The 19,925-nt window shown below is 42.9% G+C and overlaps 1 protein-coding gene across 1 annotated transcript; it reads left to right on the plus strand.

Moving 5' to 3' along the window:
• The first annotated feature begins 10,501 nt into the window (after window positions 1-10,501).
• On the plus strand, window positions 10,502-16,891 carry rhogb (ras homolog family member Gb). The gene is made up of 3 exons (XM_072375160.1): window positions 10,502-10,630; window positions 10,711-10,881; window positions 16,601-16,891. The coding sequence occupies exons 1-3, from the start codon at window positions 10,502-10,504 to the stop codon at window positions 16,874-16,876; spliced, it is 576 nt and encodes a 191-aa protein (XP_072231261.1). The 3' UTR covers window positions 16,877-16,891.
• Window positions 16,892-19,925: the final 3,034 nt, after the last annotated feature.

The following is a 19,925-nucleotide window of genomic DNA, read 5'->3' on the forward strand; positions in this document are numbered from 1 at the left end:
TCAGGCATTCTCAGCTTTGAAACTGTTCTGTAAGAGGGTTAGTCTAAATTAATATTCACAAAAGAGACGAGGAGTTTTTAAGGCATCCTCTACATTCTCAGATCCACCCGGAGAGTCTCGGATTTCTGAAAAAGTTCTTCTGGTCGCCACATGATCATTTCAGTCCAAATTTTGTTGGATACTTTTAGCCATTTATATTTTGGTGTCTGATGTTTTAGTCCTCATTATTTGGTGATGACATCACGCAGAAACATCAGTTATCAGTTAACTTCCTGAATTTAGGCGGGAAGTCTTCGATTTGTCAGAAATGACCAAAATAGAGTCAGAGTGGTAAACCATTCAGCCGTCATAAAGCTGTGACTCATTTCAGGCCAGTTTTGACATTATTGGATGTCCCAGCCATAATTAGCTCTGATAATATGTGATGTTTTGGCTCAGCTTTGGTCTCACGCTGTGGAAGTTTCTGGCTCTGGGTTGGGCTATCATTGGTTAGCCTGATATTTTTAAATGTTTTAGCCCAGGTCAGCTCCAATATTTACTGGAACTTTTGCGATTTCATCAAACAACAGGCATTCAAATGTCATTGCAACATTTTGGTGTTTGAGGCAGTTCTCTATTTAGACACAAATATATTCTGTGGTAAAATTACACGTGTTAAAAAGCCTTTTTAGCGTTCACATACATTTTCTGTGTATTGACCAACCGCAGCTCACACTTCGCACTTGCAGCTGCTGAATAAAGAGTGTGCTGGACTAACCCTTCCTGTTTCGGTTTCATCACAGATAGTTCCTCTTTGGCCTGTGGCGCCTGTCTGATTGTTCGGGTCAGGAAGCGCTGAGTTTCTCTGCCGCTGACAGACTCGTCACATTCAGCTTTCACCAGTGGAGATGAGAGTATATCCAGGCTGGAGACGTCTGTTTGCAGACCCTCTCCTGTTGAGTGACACCTTCAGCTGGATCTGTAACACTTCAGGTTACCTCACCCAGCTGCGAGTTAGTCAGCAGATTGTGTAAAAGCACGGATCTCTGACATGTTACTCCCTCATCAGTGAAATACCTGCAACACACTGTTAGCTAGCATGCAAACATGAACATTAGAGCCTAACAGCAACTGTTAGCTGTCTGAGATCCATTAGCGTCCAGAATCCTTTCATTTAACCCAGTTTGGTCCATTCTGGAAACACTGAGTTCACCAGTTAATGAGCATAAAGCAAACTAAAAGCTAAAAGGTTAAAAATGCCCTCTGTAAGTGTGGAGAATGTACATTTCTGTCTGGGCTCAGCACTGTATTCATTGCTCCAGAGTTTAAGTCCATGTTCCACTAATCTTTGTGTTTGAGCCCTTTTGGGATCCAGTTGTTTAGTATTTTTGTTTCACAGCCAGTTTTATGTGGAACATCTGGTTTGTTAAAATGTTTAAAGGCTGGATTCAGTGGATCTATGGGTGTTAGTTTGTTTCCTAATGGGCCTCCACCTTCTTTAAGTTCCCTCTTTTTACCCCTAAAAATGTGATCTTCTGCTAAGCTGTGAGTCATTCTGCTCAGCAGGTGTCTCAGATGGGGTTTTTCTGATTTTTGAAAGTTTGGAGAACTCTTCACAGCTGTGAGAATATTCTGTAAATGTGGTCACTCCAGTTTTAGAGCCTTTCCTGTCTGCCTCAGCTGCTGGGTGTTGGTTCCTCTGTGAGAGGGAACACTTGTTCTGAAGCAGCAGAATAAAACAGAAGAAGAAGAAGACAGCTGCCCAGACGAAACCAAAGTTGTCTGTTAGTTCCTTAAACACAGACAAATCCAGCGTCTCATTACATTTCCCATAAACCCAGACAAACTGTGGCCAAATACTCTGAGAAACAGAGACTTTTTGGTCATTTTATTCATTATTTAATCAGGAGTTTTCTGGTTCGATCGACATGTTTCTCAAATGTGTTCATATTATAGCTTAAAAGCCTGTTTCTGTAGATAAAGTAACATGTCATCCATCCATCTTCTGCTGCTCAATCCGTCGGTCGGGTGGCGGGGGGGTGGAGCCTATCCCAGCGGCCATCAGCTGGAGGCGGGGTCACCTGGACAGGGCGCCATCACAGAGATAAACGGGACAAATAACCACACTCACTCCTCAGGACAGTTTTAGAGTCACAGGTTAACCTGACAGCATGTTTTTGGATCTTGGGAGGAAGCCGGAGAACCCGGAGAGAACCCAGAGGGAACCCGGGGAGAACCAGGAGAGAACCCGGGGAGAACCAGGAGAGAACCAGGAGAGAACCCGGGGAGAACCAGGAGAGAACCCGGGGAGAACCCGCGGAGAACCCGGAGAGAACCAGGAGAGAACCCAGAGAGAACCCGGGGAGAACCAGGAGAGAACCCGGGGAGAACCAGGAGAGAACCAGGAGAGAACCCGGGGAGAACCAGGAGAGAACCAGGAGAGAACCAGGAGAGAACCAGGGAGAACCAGCGGAGAACCAGGAGAGAACCGGGGAGAACCAGGAGAAAACCAGGAGAGAACCAGGAGAGAACCCGGGGAGAACCAGGAGAGAACCAGGAGAGAACCAGGAGAGAACCAGGGAGAACCAGCGGAGAACCAGGAGAGAACCGGGGAGAACCAGGAGAAAACCAGGAGAGAACCAGGGAGAACCAGCGGAGAACCAGGAGAAAACCCGGGAAGAACATGCAGACTCCACACAGACAGAACCAGCCGGGATTAGAACCTAGAACCTCTGCTGTGAGGCGTAATATTATTTATCTGCTAATATTTGTTTATTTATTGGACCAGCTGCTGTTTGTGACATTTTTTCTTTAAGCAGAAATCCTATTTTCTGCTGTTTGTGACCTTTTTTCTTTAAGCAGAAATCCTATTTTCTGCTGTTTGTGACCTTTTTTCTTTAAGCAGAAATCCTATTTTCTGCTGTTTGTGACCTTTTTTCTTTAAGCAGAAATCCTATTTTCTGCTGTTTGTGACCTTTTTTCTTTAAGTAGAAATCCTATTTTCTGCTGTTTGTGACCTTTTTTCTTTAAGTAGAAATCCTATTTTCTGCTGTTTGTGACCTTTTTTCTTTAAGCAGAAATCCTATTTTCTGCTGTTTGTGACCTTTTTTCTTTAAGTAGAAATCCTATTTTCTGCTGTTTGTGACCTTTTTTCTTTAAGCAGAAATCCTATTTTCTGCTGTTTGTGACCTTTTTTCTTTAAGCAGAAATCCTATTTTCTGCTGTTTGTGACCTTTTTTCTTTAAGCAGAAATCCTATTTTCTGCTGTTTGTGACCTTTTTTCTTTAAGTAGAAATCCTATTTTCTGCTGTTTGTGACCTTTTTTCTTTAAGTAGAAATCCTATTTTCTGCTGTTTGTGACCTTTTTTCTTTAAGCAGAAATCCTATTTTCTGCTGTTTGTGACCTTTTTTCTTTAAGCAGAAATCCTATTTTCTGCTGTTTGTGACCTTTTTTCTTTAAGCAGAAATCCTATTTTCTGCTGTTTGTGACCTTTTTTCTTTAAGCAGAAATCCTATTTTCTGCTGTTTGTGACCTTTTTTCTTTAAGCAGAAATCCTATTTTCTGCTGTTTGTGACCTTTTTTCTTTAAGCAGAAATCCTATTTTCTGCTGTTTGTGACCTTTTTTCTTTAAGTAGAAATCCTATTTTCTGCTGTTTGTGACCTTTTTTCTTTAAGCAGAAATCCTATTTTCTGCTGTTTGTGACCTTTTTTCTTTAAGCAGAAATCCTATTTTCTGCTGTTTGTGACCTTTTTTCTTTAAGCAGAAATCCTATTTTCTGCTGTTTGTGACCTTTTTTCTTTAAGCAGAAATCCTATTTTCTGCTGATTGTGACTCCAAAGATCCTCCAACAGAAACATGGCAGTTCTGTTCCAACTGAGACAAGCTTTCTGTCATTTCTTTAAGCAGAAATCCTATTTTCTGTCTGTCGATCTGTGTTATCTTTGCTGTTTTTCATAGATGCAACTAAAGAAATGAACAAACGATGCGTCTCTGTTACTTCACCTGTTGTCACCGCCACACAGCAGCAGAATCTGCAGCTCTCTGATTGGCTGGTTCTTGCAGCAGTGCTCTCTGGGATTTGCAGTTGAGACCCTCCCTGAGGATGGTTCCTCCTGCTGTGGTTCATCTGTCAGATTCACAGTTTCCTTCACCGTGACCCATGATGCTTGTGACTAACGTTAAATGACAGCGTGCACGAGTGTGCTTCACACTCACAGCTTCAGGCGTTCAGCCTGCTGCAGGGCGCTGATGTAGACTTCTTCCTCTTTTTTCTCATTTCATTCCTCTCTCAGAGCAACTGTTCCCCCTCAGATCTGTGCTCACCGCTCACTTTGAGCAGAAAAACCTGTTATTATGGACGTTGAATCACTTCTGATCCTCAAACATTTCTTTATCCTCGAGTAAAAGCAACTCAACTAATTTTAAAGGAAGTCTTGATCCTCTGAGCAGCTAAAACATAAAAAAGACTGTGATGGCCAGATGGTGAGATTAGCAGACATGGTTTCATTTACTCTGATACTCCTGACGCTGTTGGGAGAGTTCGAGCCAGCTTACTATAAAGCTGCTGCTAACTGATGCTAACAGATGCTAACAGATGCTAACTGCTGCGAACAGATGCTAACTGATGCTAACTGCTACTGAGCACTGCTAACAGGTGACATATATAACATGCAGTGTCTATAAATCAATCCGATGGTCTTTCTCAGATAGTTTTCAGTCACATGGTCTCATGGTTTTGGGCTTCTTCTAATTCTACAACCAAAATCGTTTGTTTTGAGCTATTTTCCATGATTTGACTTGCTTGTATTTGTCACCAGATCTGGCAACGCTGCCTAAAACTGAACTTCTCTGCTTTGCTCCGTGTTAAAACATTTATGGTTGAACATCTGCACAGTTAAACCTCCCATGATGACAAAGTGGTGCTCTTAACGGTATTTTTGAGTTTCTCATTTCCTGGAAAACTATTTAAAAATGCTGATGGCTCCTCCTGCACTCGGGGCCGTACTTTGCATCGAACGCAGGGCTTCATTTCAGCAGGTCGGTCAGAGCACACTTTATGGCAGGAAATCGCTAAATATAAAGCGCCGATCGACACTTTGACCATCAATGTAGCTGCTGAGCTCATTTTTCGGCCTCCGAAGCAGAGATCATGACTGGAGGCAAAAAGTTTTGCTGAAGTTTTCCAGATCACCTGGAAACCGTCCCAGTTCTGTCACAGCAGCATCTAGTGGAGGTCAGAGGAACTGCAGCCAAACGCGACTCGCTTCAGTTGCTGCAGCAGCAAAAAGGCTAAATGTGAACTGGTGGAAGACAAAGAGATGAACCGACTGCATCTCAGTCTCTGAGTGAAAGAAATTCTTTTCCAATTTCAACATGACACCGTGACGACACTCTTGTTCTGAAAGCTTCCTTCTTTCCAAACATGCGAGTTACAACAGCGTGTTGTTGCAACACTCGAACCGTTGGTTTCACTCTTCTTCTACGCGTCTGCAGGTCATCAACGGATGATAAAACCTCTGTGAAAGACTCACTGCTGTGTTCTGACCCAGTTTAACTGCTGCTGAGACCAAACCCGTATTATTCCACCACTGAAAGTAGGACCCAAACACCCGACCCGGGCAGCACCAACACTCAGCCCTGATGCTCACCATCACACTTCAGATCTCTGCTTTCATGGTTCAGAACCACGGAGAGCTGAGGTTAATCCCCGGGACCCGTGGGTCAGATCTGATGCTCCTGTTCTACGTTTAAACCCAGCGTCTCAGCAGCGGATCAGCAGAACCGGCTCAGACTGACAGAGCTGAGGAAGTAAAACGCAGTCAACAGTCCGACCGACTTCTGGACCCGTGGGGTGTCCCCGGCTTTTAGAAAACGCCGCCACGGCGTGGAAACTGTGAGTGAAGCTCGTCATGACGAAGCAGTGCGATACGGGCCGACTGGGCCGGGTCGGACTGATGCAGTTTAACATCAGCCTGATCAGACTCAACACTCAGAGGTCAGAGGTCACAGAGGTCATTCAGAGGTGAAACAGCTCACAGGAAGTTTTATATCTTTTATGGTTTCTATACAATCACAGTTTAAGATTCAGGATTTTGGGGGAATTTGGAGTTTAGTCACAGTTTCTTTTGTTTCAAACATACCTCATTAATGCCTCATTAATACCTCATTAATGCCTCATTAATGCCTCATTAATACCTCATTAATACCTCATTAATACCTAATAAATACCTCATTAATGCCTCATTAATACCTCATAAATACCTAATTAATGCCTCATTAATACCTCATAAATACCTAATTAATGCCTCATTAATACCTCATTAATGCATTATTAATACCTCATAAATTCCTCATAAATACCTCATTAATGCATTATTAATACCTCATAAATACCTCATTAATACCTCATTAATACCTCATTAATGCATTATTAATACCTCATAAATACCTCATTAATACCTCATTAATGCATTATTAATACCTCATTAATGCATTATTAATACCTCATAAATACCTCATTAATACCTCATTAATGCATTATTAATACCTCATAAATACCTCATTAATACCTCAATGCATTATTAATACCTCATTAATGCATTATTAATACCTCATTAATACCTCAATGCATTATTAATACCTCAATGCATTATTAATACCTCATAAATACCTCATTAATACCTCATTAATGCATTATTAATACCTCATAAATACCTCATTAATACCTCATTAATGCATTATTAATACCTCATAAATACCTCATAAATACCTCATTAATACCTCAATGCATTATTAATACCTCATTAATGCATTATTAATACCTCATTAATACCTCAATGCATTATTAATACCTCATAAATACCTCATTAATACCTCATTAATGCATTATTAATACCTCATAAATACCTCATTAATACCTCATTAATGCATTATTAATACCTCATTAATACCTCAATGCATTATTAATACCTCAATGCATTATTAATACCTCATAAATACCTCATTAATACCTCATTAATGCATTATTAATACCTCATAAATACCTCATTAATACCTCATTAATGCATTATTAATACCTCATAAATACCTCATTAATACCTCATTAATGCATTATTAATACCTCATAAATACCTCATTAATGAGGTATTAATGAGGTATTAATGAGGCATTAATGAACTCCAGTCAAACATCACGTGTTTTTATGGTCTTCCACCCAATATAAGCGTCACTGTGACAGACCTGTTTTATCGCCTCAGAAGCAGAGCACCAGACTCACTCCCATTAATCTGAGCTGACGGCAGCTTTTCAGTTTTACCAGATGTTTCTGCAACAGAAATGTTGTCATGAAACCAAGTAACTCAGACAAAGCACCAGTTTCCCTGCATGCTGGGGGGGGCGGACACCTCCTCCACCCACATGGAGGTCAGAGGTCGCAGTCTTCCTCGCTGTGTTGCTTCCCAGCACACGACAGGCTGAAGAAGTGCATGAAATCAGAGAGAAGGGGAGGGCGGGGTCAGCGTCCCCAGAGGCTGGGCTGAGCCTCCGTCGCACAACTGGAGACAAACTTTCACTTCAACACAAGAAGCTTCATCTGAAGCTGAAACTTCTAACTCTGAAAGTCAGACTTTGAAATCAAAGCCTGACAGGAAACATCCTCCCATTCACTGCTGTTACCTCTGCAGCTCGGGTTATTATCACTGAACTATGACATCATGAGATTAATCTCACAGTAGATTTATCAGGATAAAACTTACAGCTCAGCAGTGGCAGGGAGCTGCAGAAAGAGTTTAATCACGAAAAACAACCTGTTAAAGTCAGCCAGAGCCAGAAGGAGGAGTCTCTAATGCTGTCAGTCGCTCAGTCGTCATGGTTACGAGCGGGCATTGCAGCCTCCTGTGGTGGGAGGAGCTTTGGCAGAGCTGGAGCACAGCAGAGAGGGAGGGGGCGGAGCCTGAGCTTCTACAGTCCAAAACATCAAGTTATTCACTTTATTAAAGTTGTTTATGACAAATTGGATGCTTTTTTGCTTGGATTGAAGACAAAAACGTTTCCATAAGACTTGTTTCTGATTTTTAGTTCAGTTTCTTTACATATCTCCATAAAAACAGGAAGCAGCTGCAGAGATTCACTGAAACATGATCAAACCTGAACCTAAACCCAGAATCTGAGGCAGAAACAGAGTTTTTTCTCAGTTCTCAGCAGCTTTAAAGTGAATCTCTGGTCTGAGCTCCTTTATTCTCCAACACAGCCTGAACCCTCTGAGACAAGCTTTCTGTCATTTCTTTAAGGAGTCTTCAGGAATAGTTCTCCAGGCTTCTTGAAGGACATCCCAAAGCTCTTCTTTGGATGTGGGCTGCCTTTTGTTCCGTTCTCTGTCAGATGATCCCACACTGCTTCAATAATGTTGAGGTCCGGGCTCTGGGGAGGATTCATCCCTCCATAAGACCTGTTGCCACTGATTTTCAGTCCACTTCTTGTGTCATTTGGCACAGCTCAGCCTTTTCTCCCTGTTTCCCTTCCTTAAGAACGGCTTCTTGACAGCCACCCTTCCATGGAGCCCATTTCTGATGAGGCTTGGGCCAACAGTAGATGGATCAGCTGAAGGTCCAGATGCATCTCTCAGGTCCTGTCAGGTCACAGCTGGATTTTTTCCTCTTTCTTAAGGACATCACTTTCAGATCCTGTTCATCTGCTGGAGATAGTTTTTTAGGCCTGACACTTCTTCTTTTGTCCTCCACTTGTCCAGTTTCCTCAAATGTTTTAAGGACTCACTGCACACCATGCTGAGATATGCCAAGTTTTCAGCTAATAGCTCTTTGGGAATCACCTTGTTGCTGCAGAAATCCTATTTTCTGTCTGTCAAACTGTGTTTTCTTTGCTGTTTTTCATAGATGCAACTAAAGAAATGGGAACAAATGATGTGTCTTTGTGACAAAGTGCCTAAAGATCCAGTTTAAAATGGCTTCTTTGCTAAGTTGTCTGTTCTGTGTCGACACAACACTGGTTCATCCCTTGAGTTAGGAGCCTTTTTTCTGCCTGAATGGGTCAAAGGTCAGAGTTCGGTGGCTGAACAAAGAAAAAACACATTCCTCTGAAAATGCTCAGGAACAAGGACTGAAGATGAGGGAAAAAGCAGAAAAACTCTGATTCTTCCTCCTTCGTGGCTTTTATTTAATAAGATTATATAATGATGTCAGGTTCAGTTAACTCTGGGGGGGCTTTGGGTGAAAATATTCACACTGAGATGCAAATCTTTCTGTGCAGGATCTCTGTTTTGTTTAGAGACCATTTCCTTCTGCTGAGATCATTTCCATAAACACAAATACTGACCAGCTCCCCCCCCCCTGCCTCCCCCCTGCCTCCCCCCTGCCTCCCCCCTGCCTCCCCCTCCTCCCTGCAGGCAGGCCATGGACGTCACATATTTCTGAACAAACTGAGTTAACTGGAGGAACCTGAAGCATCTCTAACAGCTGAACCACCACAAGTCCACCCATAAAACTCCCTGAAGGTGAGTCTGCCTCACAGAGAATAAAACACGACCACAAAGACACACAGAATGTCCTGAAATACACTCAAACTGCCACAAAGACACAGAATGTCCTGAAATACACTCAAACTGCCACAAACACAAAACGACGACCTGCAAAATCACCCCAGAGGTGAAAGACTTTCACAGACAGACACAAGAAACCCGAAAATACACCAAAGAATCACCAAGAAGACCCTAAAACTGCCCCAAAGGAGACCAAACAGAAGCATTAACCCTGAATGGATGAAGTGCTTTTATCCTCTTTCTCCTGATATAACTCTTCAGGTTTGGACCTGAGGGTCTCTGAAAGCTGCCATAAAACCTATAAAACACAGCAGAACAAGGACAGAACCTCCAGAACTAGGTTCTGCTGCTCACAGCCACAGAACTCTTTCAGAACAACTTCCCACAGTGACCCAGCAGGAACATTCCAACATGGCCGCCCCTGAAGGCCCTGAATGATCTCGTCTGGTTTCTACCGCCTCCCCTCTACCTCCCCCCTGCCTCCCCCCTGCCTCCCCCCCTACCTCCCCCCCTGCCTCCCCCTCTACCTCCCCCCATCCTCCCCCTCTACCTCCCCCCCTGCCTCCCCTCTACCTCCCCCCTGCCTCCCCCCTGCCTCCCCCCCTGCCTCCCCCTTACCTCCCCCCCTGCCTCCCCCCTGCCTCCCCTCTACCCCCCCCTGCCTCCCCCCTGCCTCCCCCCCTCTGCCTCCCCCCTCTGCCTCCCCTCTACCTCCCCCTCTACCTCCCCCCTACCTCCCCCCTGCCTCCCCCTCTGCCTCCCCCCTGCCTCCCCCCCTGCCTCCCCCCTGCCTCCCCCCCTGCCTCCCCCCCTGCCTCCCCCTCTACCTCCCCTCTACCTCCCCTCTACCTCCCCTCTACCTGCCCTGCCTCCCCCCTGCCTCCCCCCTGCCCCAACCCGAACCCTAACCCTAACCCTAACCCTCAGGTGTGTTCCCTGCAGGTTTCTGACGGCTCGGGCCAGAATCATGCAGACCATAAAGTGTGTGGTTGTGGGCGACGGCGCCGTGGGGAAGACCTGCCTCCTCATCTCCTACACCACCGGCGCCTTTCCCAAAGAGTACATCCCCACCGTGTTCGACAACTACAGCAGTCAGGTGCGTCTCTGAACACCTGGGTGTTATTTACCTGTGCAGAACGTGTGTTTACCTGGCCTCCACCTCTGTGGTGCGTTCAGGTGACGGTGGACGGCAGAGTCATCAGTCTGAACCTGTGGGACACGGCGGGTCAGGAGGAGTACGACCGGCTCAGGACGCTGTCCTACCCGCAGACTAACGTCTTCATCATCTGCTTCTCCATCTCAAGCCCCGCCTCCTACGAGAACGTCAAACACAAATGGCATCCGGAGGTCAGAGGTCACCACATGTCACAACCACTACATTTCAGTTTCATGAACCCCTCAGCAGGCAGAACAGAGGCCTGGCTGTGTGGGCGGAGTTACCTCAGCGGCTTTTCCTGTCCTTTACCTGCAAACCGGGTCACCTTGAAGGCGGCATTTTGTTCTCATGTCGGAGCCCAAAGCTGCAGTGGAACTGGGAATTATACAGTGTTAGACAGAGAATGCCATTTACCGAGGGAAAAACTCAGTTCAGGGGTCAGAGGTTAAACAGCTCACAGGAAGCTGTAGTTCTTATGGTTTCCACACAATCACAGAGTTAGTTTTAGCATTTTTAGGGATTTTTCCTTAATGTTCAGGTTACAAAGTGGTGATGTCACACTCTGTTAAGGTGTCTTCATGTTCAGCATGTTCCAGTAAGCTGATGAATGAAATAAACGCTGTATCAGCGCTGGGGAGTGTTTGGCCATTAGCTCATGCAGCTAACAGGGAGTGTTTGGCCATTAGCTCATGCAGCTAACGGGAAATGTTTGGCCATTAGCTCATGCAGCTAACGGGAAGTGTTTGGCCATTAGCTCATGCAGCTAACGGGAAATGTTTGGCCATTAGCTCATGCAGCTAACGGGAAGTGTTTGGCCATTAGCTCATGCAGCTAACGGGAAGTGTTTGGCCATTAGCTCATGCAGCTAACGGGAAATGTTTGGCCATTAGCTCATGCAGCTAACGGGGAGTGTTTGGCCATTAGCTCATGCAGCTAACGGGGAGTGTTTGGCCATTAGCTCATGCAGCTAACGGGAAGTGTTTGACCGTTAGCTCATGCAGCTAACGGGGAGTGTTTGGCCATTAGCTCATGCAGCTAACGGGGAGTGTTTGGCCATTAGCTCATGTGGCTAACGGGAAATGTTTGGCCATTAGCTCATGCAGCTAACGGGAAGTGTTTGGCCATTAGCTCATGCAGCTAACGGGAAGTGTTTGGCCATTAGCTCATGCAGCTAATGGGTGAAATTTAGAGAAAATGGATGAAAATGTTAAACAAGAGAAGATGTTTTGGTTCAAATCTTTGATGAAGATTCAGAGGGTGAGAGTTTCCCTCAGAGAGTGACAGGTCGGAGAGGGCGGGGCTTTAAACGGGTCGACCAGGTGGTGATGATGGGGTAAAGGTGGAGGTAGATGGAGCATGGGGGGGTCATCTGTGGAGCAGACAGATGTGACAGATGCTGAGCTGCTGTCCCTCCCCCTAACTGATGATTTCTCTGAGAACGGATGAAACTGACAGATACGAACAGATGAAACTGACAGATACGAACAGATGAAACTGACAGATACGAACAGATGAAACTGACAGATACGAACAGATGAAACTGACAGATACGAACAGATGAAACTGACAGATACGAACAGATGAAACAGACAGATACGAACAGATGAAACAGACAGATACGAACAGATGAAACAGACAGATACGAACAGATGAAACAGACAGATACGAACAGATGAAACAGACAGATACGAACAGATGAAACAGACAGATACGAACAGATGAACTGACAGATACGAACAGATGAAACTGACAGATACGAACAGATGAAACTGACAGATACGAACAGATGAAACTGACAGATACGAACAGATGAAACTGACAGATAAGAACAGATGAAACTGACAGATAAGAACAGATGAAACTGACAGATATGAACAGATGAACTGACAGATATGAACAGATGAACTGACAGATATGAACAGATGAACTGACAGATATGAACAGATGAACTGACAGATATGAACAGATGAACTGACAGATATGAACAGATGAACTAAGAGATATGAACAGATAAAACTAACAGATATGAACAGATAAAACGACAGATATGAACAGATGAACTGACAGATATGAACAGATGAAACTGACAGATATGAACAGATGAAATGACAGATATGAACAGATGAACTAACAGATATGAACAGATGAACTAACAGATATGAACAGATGAACTAACAGATATGAACAAATAAAACTGACAGATAGGAACGGATGAACTGACAGATACGAAGGGATGAACTGACAGATACGAACGGATGAACTGACAGATACGAACGGATGAACTGACAGATACGAACGGATGAACTGACAGATACGAACGGATGAACTGACAGATACGAACGGATGAACTGACAGATACGAACGGATGAACTGACAGATACGAACGGATGAACTGACAGATACGAACGGATGAACTGACAGATACGAACGGATGAACTGACAGATACGAACGGATGAACTGACAGATACGAACGGATGAAACTGACAGATACGAACGGATGAAACTGACAGATACGAACGGATGAAACTGACAGATACGAACAGATGAAACTGACAGATACGAACAGATGAAATGACAGATACGAACAGATGAACTAACAGATACGAACAGATGAACTGACAGATATGAACAGATGAACTGACAGATACGAACGGATGAAACTGACAGATACGAACGGATGAAACTGACAGATACGAACAGATGAAACTGACAGATACGAACAGATGAAACTGACAGATACGAACAGATGAAACTGACAGATACGAACAGATGAAATGACAGATACGAACAGATGAACTGACAGATATGAACAGATAAAACTAACAGATATGAACAGATGAACTGACAGATATGAACAGATGAACTGACAGATACGAACAGATGAACTGACAGATACGAACAGATGAAACTGACAGATACGAACAGATGAAACTGACAGATACGAACAGATGAAACTAACAGATACGAACAGATGAACTAACAGATATGAACAGATAAAACTAACAGATATGAACAGATAAAACTAACAGATATGAACAGATGAACTGACAGATATGAACAGATGAACTGACAGATATGAACAGATGAACTGACAGATATGAACAGATGAACTGACAGATATGAACAGATAAAACTAACAGATATGAACAGATAAAACTAACAGATATGAACAGATGAACTGACAGATATGAACAGATGAAATGACAGATATGAACAGATGAAATGACAGATATGAACAGATGAACTAACAGATATGAACAGATGAACTGACAGATATGAACAGATGAACTGACAGATATGAACAGATGAACTGACAGATATGAACAGATGAACTGACAGATATGAACAGATGAAACTAACAGATATGAACAGATGAACTGACAGATATGAACAGATGAACTGACAGATATGAACAGATGAACTGACAGATATGAACAGATGAACTGACAGATATGAACAGATGAAATGACAGATATGAACAGATGAACTAACAGATATGAACAGATAAAACTAAGAGATATGAACAGATGAACTGACAGATATGAACAGATGAACTGACAGATATGAACAGATGAACTGACAGATATGAACAGATGAAACTAACAGATATGAACAGATGAAACTAACAGATATGAACAGATGAACTAACAGATATGAACAGATGAACTGACAGATATGAACAGATGAAATGACAGATATGAACAGATGAAATGACAGATATGAACAGATGAAATGACAGATATGAACAGATGAACTAACAGATATGAACAGATAAAACTAAGAGATATGAACAGATGAACTGACAGATATGAACAGATGAACTGACAGATATGAACAGATGAACTGACAGATATGAACAGATGAAACTAACAGATATGAACAGATGAAACTAACAGATAAGAACAGATGAAACTAACAGATATGAACAGATGAAACTAACAGATATGAACAGATGAAACTAACAGATAAGAACAGATGAAACTAACAGATATGAACAGATGAACTAACAGATATGAACAAATAAAACTAAGAGATATGAACAGATGAACTGACAGATATGAACAGATGAACTGACAGATATGAACAGATAAAACTAACAGATATGAACAGATAAAACTAAGAGATATGAACAGATGAACTGACAGATATGAACAGATGAACTAACAGATATGAACAGATGAAACTAACAGATATGAACAGATGAACTAACAGATATGAACAGATGAACTGACAGATATGAACAGATGAACTAAGAGATATGAACAGATAAAACTAACAGATATGAACAGATGAACTGACAGATATGAACAGATGAACTAACAGATATGAACAGATGAAACTAACAGATATGAACAGATGAACTAACAGATATGAACAGATGAACTGACAGATATGAACAGATGAAATGACAGATATGAACAGATGAACTAACAGATATGAACAAATAAAACTAAGAGATATGAACAGATGAACTGACAGATATGAACAGATGAACTGACAGATATGAACAGATGAACTGACAGATATGAACAGATGAACTAACAGATATGAACAGATAAAACTAAGAGATATGAACAGATGAACTGACAGATATGAACAGATGAAACTGACAGATATGAACAGATGAACTAACAGATATGAACAGATGAAACTAACAGATATGAACAGATGAACTAACAGATATGAACAGATGAACTGACAGATATGAACAGATGAACTGACAGATATGAACAGATAAAACTAACAGATATGAACAGATGAACTGACAGATATGAACAGATGAAACTGACAGATATGAACAGATGAAACTGACAGATATGAACAGATGAACTAACAGATATGAACAGATGAAACTAACAGATATGAACAGATGAACTAACAGATATGAACAGATGAACTGACAGATATGAACAGATGAAATGACAGATATGAACAGATAAAACTAAGAGATATGAACAGATGAACTGACAGATATGAACAGATTAAATGACAGATATGAACAGATGAACTAACAGATATGAACAGATAAAACTAAGAGATATGAACAGATGAACTGACAGATATGAACAGATGAAATGACAGATATGAACAGATGAACTAACAGATATGAACAGATAAAACTAAGAGATATGAACAGATGAACTGACAGATATGAACAGATGAACTAACAGATATGAACAGATGAAACTAACAGATATGAACAGATGAACTAACAGATATGAACAGATGAACTGACAGATATGAACAGATGAAATGACAGATATGAACAGATAAAACTAAGAGATATGAACAGATGAACTGACAGATATGAACAGATTAAATGACAGATATGAACAGATGAACTAACAGATATGAACAGATAAAACTAAGAGATATGAACAGATGAACTGACAGATATGAACAGATGAAATGACAGATATGAACAGATGAAATGACAGATATGAACAGATGAACTAACAGATATGAACAGATAAAACTAAGAGATATGAACAGATGAACTGACAGATATGAACAGATGAACTAACAGATATGAACCAGTTCTTGGCCACTGAAGAATCAGGATCTGATTAAAGACATTTCACTGATTTTCTGTTTTTATGTGGATAAAATGACAGAAAAACATTACAAAGATCAGAAGTTGGAGCAGCTTTGTTCATAGTTGTGTTTATGAAAAGAGTCAAAAAGGAGAAAATAAAAACAAAACGTTGAAACGTGTTCAGAATCCAGTGTGATGTCATCAGTGATGTCATCAGTGATGTCACCACATGTAAATTAGGTGATTAAATCATAAACTTTGGGTCAGACTTCATCTCTGAGCTTTAATCTGCAGCCTGTTGGATCCTGGAAGTTTTCCTTTAAAACACCTGGACGAGTCAGAGGACTAACTGAGCTTTTCTTTATCATCCCAGGTGTCCCACCACTGTCCAGGCGTTCCCATCCTGCTGGTCGGCACAAAAAGCGACCTTCGGAACGACAGCGAGATTCAAAAGAAGCTGAAAGAGCAGAACCAGGCGCCCATCACCAGCCAGCAGGGCACAGCCCTCGCCCGGCAGATCCAGGCCGTGCGCTACCTGGAGTGTTCGGCGCTGAACCAGGAGGGCATCAAGGACGTGTTCATCGAGGCCGTGAGGGCCTTCCTCAACCCGCAGCCCACCGCCAGCAAGAAGCCCTGCGTCCTGCTGTGAGCCCCACAGGACCCACGGCCTCAGCCTCAGAGACTGCCGGGAACATTTATATCCAAGATATTTTAGTTAGATTTTTATCTGTAAAGCATAGAAAAAATGAGCAAAAAAAAACAAAACAAGATGTGACACACCCAGAGTGTTCTGAGCATGTGCAGAATGACTTCATGAGTGCTTCCACCCTGTGCTTCAGCAGGTTGTAACTCTGCCTCCAGAGAAACAGTAAATAACTGCAGGTTAGTTTGAGAGGATTCTTTAAAGAACTCTGTGCCAAAGGTCACGCTTTTTCCCTCCGTGAGATCTGAGGAAACTGTTTTACAGTCACTGTGACTTCCTGAGGACATCATTATCTCTGCTGTTTGTCATGTTTTACGTCCGTAAAACACTGCAAACAGCAGCTGCTTTTACAGAACTCTGCTGCCGTTTCATGTAAGCGAAACAGGCAGAAAAGTGGCTCGGCTGCAGTTCTGAGAGGACGGGCGGTCCGACAGGAAGCAGCCGCCAGCAGAAAGAAGGAAGTTACAGAAAGAGTTGTTGTTGACTCTGAGAATTCAGTTGAACTGCACACAGACGTGTGCATGAATGCTCCTGAGTGTATGACTACAGCAGGTCATTTAACTGTTGCCTACAAAATCAAACCGAAGGGCAAAGGTCAGCTGAGCAGGGCCCTGTTCAGCTACAGCCACATGAAGAAAACAACAGATGCAGTTAGCATAAACAGTCAGGCTTTAAAGTCATCTGTTTCATGAAGAATTCATTAAGTACTGCTGGTTTTTGGTCAGAAATTGTGAATGAAAGCAGAAACTTTGTGAAGCGACATGCAGACAAAGTCCTGCTCGACTGTTTCTATATCAAAACTTCAAGTATGTGCAGCTGAAACAACAGGCACATGCTAACAAAATCAGTGGAGCTGAGTCAGCTAATTCCTTTATGTTAGCAGCTTAGAAAAACTGTTGAAATCTGTAAAAGAAAATGTGGAAAAATGGAAGAATTGGCTCCTCACACTTCAGTCTTCTGCAGGACTTGTTTTAGCAGATTATTAGCCGTGATATTAGCCATGTTACTAGCTGTGTCATTAGCCATGTTACTAGCTGTGTCATTAGCCGTGTTACTAGCTGTGTCATTAGCCGTGTCATTAGCCATGTTACTAGCTGTGTCATTAGCCGTGTCATTAGCCATGTTACTAGCTGTGTCATTAGCCGTGTCATTAGCCATGTTACTAGCTGTGTCATTAGCCGTGTCATTAGCCTGCTTGATTTAACCCACTGTTAGCTGTGCTAGCATCACGGCTAATAATCTGAAAGCAGCTCTGTCAGTCTGTCACACGTAATAAATCCCATCTTCTTGTAAACTTGATCAGAAATGTCATTCTTTTTGTTGTGGATTTAATTTACTGGATTTTTATTTAAATGTGATAATACATTTAAAACCTGTTTCATACAGTATACCCTTGCTGTGTCTTATTCCAACATCCTTTGAGCTGAATGCTAACGTTAGCATGCTATCTGTAATAATGGTAATGTAACCAGGCAACCTGACGGGTCCTGAGCCAACTTACAGAAACTAACCCTCAGAGTCTCTTTCTGCTCAGAAACCTTCTTCTTTGCTTTCTTCGTCGGCTCGGCCTGATTAGCTGAGGCAGAGCTGTTTCCGTAGGGTCCAGATCAGAGCCGCTGTGCTTAAACCCGTCTCATACATCTCAGCAAGACCTCATAAAATGTGTCAAAGTGAACTAAAAAGAGCAGAATGTGTCACTTTTAAAGAGCTGCAGCTGAAGGTGAAACAGTGGGAAACTGATCTGGAAACATGGTCCTGCTGCTGTTTTTCAGGTAAATGATGGCGGAGGGAAGTTGGTTTAATATATGACCTGCAGACAAACAACTTCCCCAAACGATGAAAGGCTCTTTTATGAGATAATCAAATCAGAAAAACAGCCGAGGTCAGTCTGACAAAGGAGCCGATCATCATAAACTCAGAGCTACAAACCGGTTTAAAGAGATGTTCAGCAGGCCTCCCCTGGGATCTGCTGCTCCTCAGCAGGCTTTAAACAAACTGCTTCCTCCTCCAGTTCTCAGGTGTTCTGCAGCTCCTCAGCAGGCTTTAAACAAACTGCTTCCTCCTCCAGTTCTCAGGTGTTCTGCTGCTCCTCAGCAGGCTTTAAACAAACTGCTTCCTCCTCCAGTTCTCAGGTGTTCTGCTGCTCCTCAGCAGGCTTTAAACAAACTGCTTCCTCCTCCAGTTCTCAGGTGTTCTGCAGCTCCTCAGCAGGCTTTAAACAAACTGCTTCCTCCTCCAGTTCTCAGGTGTTCTGCAGCTCCTCAGCAGGCTTTAAACAAACTGCTTCCTCCTCCAGTTCTCAGGTGTTCTGCAGCTCCTCAGCAGGCTTTAAACAAACTGCTTCCTCCTCCAGTTCTCAGGTGTTCTGCAGCTCCTCAGCAGGCTTTAAACAAACTGCTTCCTCCTCCAGTTCTCAGGTGTTCTGCAGCTCCTCAGCAGGCTTTAAACAAACTGCTTCCTCCTCCAGTTCTCAGGTGTTCTGCAGCTCCTCAGCAGGCTTTAAACAAACTGCTTCCTCCTCCAGTTCTCAGGTGTTCTGCAGCTCCTCAGCAGGCTTTAAACAAACTGCTTCCTCCTCCAGTTCTCAGGTGTTCTGCAGCTCCTCAGCAGGCTTTAAACAAACTGCTTCCTCCTCCAGTTCTCAGGTGTTCTGCAGCTCCTCAGCAGGCTTTAAACAAACTGCTTCCTCCTCCAGTTCTCAGGTGTTCTGCAGCTCCTCAGCAGGCTTTAAACAAACTGCTTCCTCCTCCAGTTCTCAGGTGTTCTGCAGCTCCTCAGCAGGTGTTAAAACTCTGAGTCCAACCTCAGCTCAAACTACTTCGATTCAAACATAAACAGCTCAGTTTTCTGTTCGTTTCTGAGTAAAACGTGCAGAAAAAACTCATTCATGCAATAAAATACTCACTGATACCAGAACGAGCCACAAGGTGGCGCTGCTGCTCCTCTAACCCAGAACCTGGTGCAGAACCTGGCGCCGTTCTGCTCCTTTAACCCA

Source organism: Leuresthes tenuis, unplaced genomic scaffold, assembly GCF_036924035.1.
Source record: "Leuresthes tenuis unplaced genomic scaffold, fLeuTen1.0.hap1 SCAF_21, whole genome shotgun sequence".
Classification (NCBI taxonomy): Eukaryota; Metazoa; Chordata; class Actinopteri; order Atheriniformes; family Atherinopsidae; genus Leuresthes; species Leuresthes tenuis.